General features: G+C 39.7%; 2 protein-coding genes and 1 pseudogene across 4 annotated transcripts in view; all 3 read right to left on the bottom strand.

Annotated features, from left to right (window-relative positions):
* Positions 1-200: 200 nt before the first annotated feature.
* LOC129052036 (large ribosomal subunit protein eL39-like) lies at positions 201-1,676 on the bottom strand. The gene has a single exon (XM_054541221.2). It carries the CDS (start codon positions 702-704, stop codon positions 459-461), a length of 246 nt encoding a protein of 81 aa, XP_054397196.1. The 5' UTR covers positions 705-1,676; the 3' UTR covers positions 201-458.
* A 1,057-nt stretch (positions 1,677-2,733) lies between these two features.
* LOC112130209 (putative zinc finger protein 137) lies at positions 2,734-4,115 on the bottom strand (annotated as a pseudogene).
* Positions 2,734-6,416, bottom strand: part of ZNF761 (zinc finger protein 761) — a 26,306-nt gene continuing 22,623 nt past the window's right edge. For all 3 annotated transcript variants that reach the window (XM_063719629.1, XM_024238088.3, XM_063719628.1), the window contains exon 4: positions 2,734-6,321. In XM_063719629.1, the coding sequence (XP_063575699.1) occupies positions 4,139-6,321 (2,183 nt within the window). In that variant the 3' untranslated portion in view covers positions 2,734-4,138. The remainder of the gene's footprint in view (positions 6,322-6,416) is intronic.

Below are 6,416 nucleotides of genomic sequence, written 5' to 3'. Positions count from 1 at the left end.
CAGACATAGTGCTTTGACACACTGATATTGTTTTGTATAGATTTTTCCATAACAGTACACTCCAAGGGTCTGTCATGAACCAGGTTAGGAGAGAAGATTCCCAGGAGACTCCTGGGCTCAAGCAATCCTCCCACCTCAGCCTCCCAAAGTGCCAGGACCACAGGTGTGATCCACTGACCCAGTGGAGTTAAAAAAAAAAAAAACCCAAAAAGCAATACAGAAATTAAGGTACTCTATGCAATTACATCATTTGACTTTTTTTTGAAATGAAAAGTCTCACATATTTATTACTGAACCCAGCCAACCGACATGTTCATAACAGATTCAGAGAGAAAAAATATATTCCCAATAAAACATGTCCAACTTTCCAGATAGTGGTGACATTTTCAGCTTGATATGATAACGTGATAGTGATGCTCAGACAGCACAAACATGTGTGCCATCTCATGTGCAATTCCTTATAGACCCAGATTGGTTCTTCTCCAATGTCTCCTTTTAAAGTTGTACCTGATTTTATTACCAGTTTTGATCTGAATCCACTGGGGAATGGAACGATTTTGCTTTTGTTTCTTGGCCAGGAATCGCTTAATCCTGAAAGTCTTGTAAGAAGATCTGGCGAGAAGCAGAGTCAAGTACACACCACGAGAGGAGAGAGGGAGAGAAGGGGCTTGACTTTTTTTTTTTTTTTTGAGACAAAGTTTCATTCTTGTTGCACAGGCTGGAGTGCAATGGCACCATCTCGACTCACTGCAACCTCTGCCCCTCGGGTTCAAGCGATTCTCTGGCTTCAGCCTTCCCAGTAACTGGGATTGCTGGCATCTACCACCATACCCAGCTAATTTTTGTATTTTTAGTAGAGACAGGGTTTCACCATGTTAACCAGCCTGTTCTTGAACTCCTGACTACTATTTCTGCTGTTACCCGTCAGGCCTCTTCATTGCGGCACAAACAAGGTTAATTTTTTTTTTTTTTTTTTTTTGTAAAACTGATGTGGGCCAGGCACGGTGACTCATACCTGTAATCCCAGCACTTTGTGAGGCTGAGGCGGGTGGATCACGAGGTCAGGAGTTCAAAACCAGCCTGGCCAATATGGTGAAACCCCGTCCCTACTAAAAACACAAAAATTAGCTGGGTGTGGTGGTGCACATCTGTAGTCCCAGCTACTAGGGAGGTAGAGACAGGAGAATCACTTGAATCTGGGAGGCAGAGGTTGCAGTGAGCCGAGAGAGTGCCCACTGCACTCCAGTCTGGGCAACAGATCGAGACACTGCCTCAAAGCAAACAAACAAAAACAAAACAAAACAAAAAACTGATATGGATGATCTGCCTGACGCTCCTAGCATCACCTTCAACACTGTCTTGTCCCAATTCAAAATAAGTTATCCATTTACAAATGGTTTATTTCTTTTGGGCATCGTCTCCATAACCTTTTCATAAAGTATCAATGACTCCATTATTCCTCTTCCCAAACTTTACCATCATTATTATTTTTTTTTTTTTGAGACGGAGTCTCGCTCTGTCCCCCAGGCTGGAGTGCAATGGCGTGATCTTGGCTCACTGCAAGTTCTGTCTCCCGGGTTCACGCCGTTCTCCTGCCTCAGCCTCCTGAGTAGCTGGGACTACAGGCATCTGCCAGCATGCCCAGCTAATTTTTTTTTTTTGTATTTTTAGTAGAGACGGGGTTTCACCGTGTTAGCCAGGATGGTCTCAATCTTCTCACCTTGTGATCCACCCGCCTCGGCCTCCCAAAGTGCTGGGATTACAGGATTGAGCCACTGCACCTGGCCCATAATTATTTTATTGAGACAGTATCTCACTCCATCACCCATGCTGGAGTGCAGTGGCATGACCACAGCTCACTGCAGCCTCGACCTCCCAGGCTCAAGCCATCCTCCACTGCAGACTCCACAGTAGCTGGCCCTGCAGTCATGTGCCACCATGCCCAGCTAATTTTTGTATTTTTTGTAGACAAGGGGGTTTCACTGTGTTGCCCAGGCTCGTCTTGAATACCTGGGCTCATGTGACCCACCTGTCTTGGCCTCTGAAAGTGCTGGGATTATAGGCCTGAGCCACTGCATCTGATCTCATTGTAAATTTGATGTTTCTTCTTGTTTCAATTTTACCAGAATTTACATTGCTTTGATAGAGTCTCTTTTCAAACTCATGTCTTATCCTTCTGAGTGCCTTAAACTACAGCCTGTTCAGACATGTTATAACAGACTTGTACCAGTTTGTTTTGTTGCAAAAACTGAAATTCATGCACAATTTTCTCATAATAGGTATTTTTCCATGAACTTCTTCAAGATCCCTTGTACTAGAAAACTGTATTCAAGAGGACATTAAAAAAATGTAGATATTCAAGTGCCACTTATTTCTGGGATGCAAGGATGGTTCAATATAAGCAAATCAATGTGATATACGACTTGAACAGAACAAAAGATGAAAACCACATCATCTTAATAGATGGAGAAAAAGCATTTCATAAAATTCAAAATCCAGTCATCATAGAAATCCTAAACAAAATAGATACAAAAGGAAATTTACCTCAACAATAGAAAGACCGTCCATGAAATGACCAATGAGTAAATAGTCAAGCAGGGAAAATGGAATGCCTTTCCTGGAGGATCTCACATGATGCAAGAATGCTCTCACCCCTTCTATTCAATCAATACTGGCTGTCCTAGCCAGAGCAATGAAATAGCAGAGGAAATCAAACTCATCCAAATCAGAAAGTAAGAAGTAAAATTATATTTATTTGTAGATGACATAATCTTCTGTGTAGAAAATCACAAAGAGTCAACCAAAATACTACTGGAACTAAGTAACATATTCAGTGGATTTGCACAATACAGTATCAACACCAAAAATTAGTTGAATTTCCATACTTTAACAATAAACAATTTTAAAAGAAAATTTTAAAACACTTCCATCTGCTGGAGAACTTAAAGTAAGAAATACTTAGAAATAAATGTAAAAAGGTCAGAAGTTTTTACCTTGAAATCTACAAACATTGATCAAAATGATTAAAAACATAGAGCTACAACCCATATTGATGGCTTGAAAAAATTAATATTGTTAAATGATTATATAACCCAATGTGATTTAGATTCAACATGATATCCATAAAAATCCCTATCAGTTTTTTTAAAGAAACAAAAAACAGGCTGGGAAAATGGCTCACGTCTGTTGGCCAGGCTGATCTCAAACTCCTGACCTCAAGTGATCTACCCACCTTGGCCTCCCAAAGTGCTGGCCCAATCCTCTTAACATAAAAACTTTAATGTCAAGTAATGCTTGAACTCAGTGTTAAGTCAATACAAACTCAAGTCTATGCTGAATTGACCCTAATGTCAATTAAAGCTTCATGGTTTGCTCTACTCATTGCATATGGAGCAACTACCTCCAAAATGAATTTTCTTATATTCTGCAAGGAGTGAACTCAGACTGAAGACCTTGGCACATTGATGACATTTGTAAGACTTCTGTCCAGTATGCATTCTCTGATGTCTCATGAGGTGTGAAGTGAAGGCTTTGCCACTATCATCACACATGTGAGGTTTGTCTCCTGCATGAATTCTCCTATGTTTTGCATAGGATGAAGCTTGACTGAAGACCTTGTCACAGTCATGACATTTGTAAGGTTTCTCCCCAGCGTGAGTTCACTGATGAACTGCAAGATATGAACAATGTCTGAAAAATTTGCCAAATTTATTACACTAGTATGATCTCTCTTTGTTATGGATTCTCCAATGATTCACAATGGTGGTAGTGTTACTGAAGACTTTGTGACAATCATTACATTAGTAAAGTTTCCCTACACCATGGATTGCCTGATGGTAAACAAGTGTTGACTGCCTACTAAAGGTTTTGCCACACTCATTACACTTGTAAGGTTTCTCTCCAATGTGAATTCTAGGATGTTGTGCCCGGTGTGAATCACGCCCAAAAGCTTTGTCACAAACTCTTACATTTTTATGGTTTCTCTCCAGTATGAATTCTCCTATGTCTTTCAAGGTTTGATGTGCGACTGTAAACTTTGTGACATTCTTCACATTTATAAGCTTTCTCTCCAGTATGAATTCTCCTGTCTTTTGAGGCTTGATTTGCGACTGTAAGCTTTATCACATGCTTCACACTTCTAAGGTTTCTCCCCAGTATGAATTCTATGATGACATGCAAGGTGTGCTTGTTGATTAAAACCCTCACCACATTCATTACACTTGTAAGATTTTTCTCCAGTATGAAGTCTACGATGGCATGTAAGGTTTGACTTCTGACTAAAGGTCTTGCCACACTCATTACACTTGTAAGGTTTCTCTCCAGTATGAAGTCTATGATGGCATATAAGGGATGACTTCTGACTAAAGTTCTTGCCACACTCATTACACTTATAAGGTTTCTCTCCAGTATGAAGTCTACGATGGCATATAAAATATGACTTCCGACTAAAGGTCTTGCCACACTCATTACACTTGTATGGTTTCTCTCCAGTATGAATTCTCCTATGTCCTTCAAGGTTTGATTTCACACGGAAAGCTTTGTCACATTCTTCACATTTGTAAGGTTTCTCTCCGGTATGAAGTCTACGATGGCATGTAAGGGATGATGTCCGACTGAAGGTCTTTCCACACTCATTACACTTGTAAGGATTCTCTTCAGTATGAATTTTCTGATGTATTTCAAGGTTTGATTTGAAACTGTAAGCTTTGTCACTATCTTCACATTTGTAAGGGTTCTCTCCACTATGAAGTCTACGATGGTGTTTGAAGGTTAACTGCTGATTGAAGGTCTTGCCACACTCCTTACACTTGTAAGGTTTCTCTCCAGAATGAAGTCTACGGTGGCATGTAAGGGATGACTTCCAACTAAAGGTCTTGCCGCACTCATTACACTTGTAAGCTTTCTCTCCAGTATGAAGTCTATGATGGCATGTAAGGTATGACTTCCGACTAAAGGTCTTGCCACACTCATTACACTTGTATGGTTTCTCTCCAGTATGAATTCTCCTATGTCTTTCAAGGTTTGATTTGAAACGGAAAGCTTTGTCACATTCTTCACATTTGTAAGGTTTCTCTCCAGTATGACGTCTACGATGGCATGTAAGGGATGATGTCCGGCTAAAGGTCTTTCCACACTCATTACACTTGTAAGCATTGTCTTCAGTATGAATTTTCCGATGTATTTCAAAATTTGATCTGAAACTGTAAGCTTCATCACATTCTTCACATTTGTAAGGTTTCTCTCCAGTATGAAGTCTATGATGGCATGTGAGGGATGACTTGTGACTAAAGGCCTTGCCACACTCATTACACTTGTAAGGTTTCTCTCCAGTATGAAGTCTATGATGGCATGTGAGGGATGACTTGTGACTAAAGGTCTTGCCACACTCATTACATTTGTAAGGTTTCTCTCCAGTATGAAGTCGATGATGACGTGTAAGGATTGACTTCTGCCTAAAGGTTTTGCCACACTCATTACACTTGTATGGTTTCTCTTCAGTATGAATTATCCTATGTCTTTCAAGTATTGATTTGAAATGGAAAGCTTTGTCACATTCTTCACATTTGTAAAGTTTCTCTCCAGTATGAAGTCTATGATGATATGTAAGGGATGACGTCTGACTGAAGTTCTTGCCACACTCATTACACTTGTAAGGTTTCTCACCAGTGTGACATCTTTGATGGCATGCATGGTATTGCTTCTGATTAAAGACCCTGCCACATATATCACATTTATATTTTTTCTCTCCTAAATGGATTATCTGATGTTTCCTTAAGAGTGAGCTATAATTAAAGGCTTTGCCACTCTCATTACATTGGAAAGGTTTTTCTCTCATGTGTCCTTCCTGTTTTTGTGTGAGTAATGAAGAATTCCAGAAATTATTCCCATAGTTATTAGATATATGGGTTTTGGGCCTACAAGAAATTCTTTGGGCTGTTGAAACCAAGGAAGCATCGTTGATAGACTTTGCAACTTGATTATCAATTTTCTCTTCGGTCTGAAATATGTGCATTTCAGGCAGATGGGAATGAAAGCTTGATCCAAGCTGATCTGTAATAGGCTTGTTTCTAGCATGACTTTGATCATATCCCTCTGTACTACCTGTCAACTTTTTGATTTTTGTCATGGGTGCTTCATGGCCATTTCTTTCATCTTCTTGCCATTGAAATTCAAAGTCATGAATATCTTTATCAACATCCTGGTAGCAAAAATCTCCATTGTGATGACTTTCATGTCTTTGCAATGTCCCTGCATGGAACACTTCTCTGTTGCCTTGCGCTGTTGACAAGAACTCCTTCATCGTGCATTTGGAAGACATATCTACAAAATATAAACACCAAAAGCTTTCAAATTAAGTACAGATGGTAAATAATGCTGAAATGTGTAAATACGACACAAAAAACAATACTTATTTT

This window comes from Pongo abelii, chromosome 20, assembly GCF_028885655.2.
Source record: "Pongo abelii isolate AG06213 chromosome 20, NHGRI_mPonAbe1-v2.0_pri, whole genome shotgun sequence".
Lineage (NCBI taxonomy): Eukaryota > Metazoa > Chordata > Mammalia > Primates > Hominidae > Pongo > Pongo abelii.
This window is presented reverse-complemented; position numbering and strand designations above follow the sequence as displayed.

What these genes read in the sequence shown, in the direction of transcription:
- LOC129052036 (XM_054541221.2), bottom strand. Translation starts at nt 704, where the DNA reads ATGAAACTTTGTCTCAAAAAAAAAAAAAAAAGTCAAGCCCCTTCTCTC.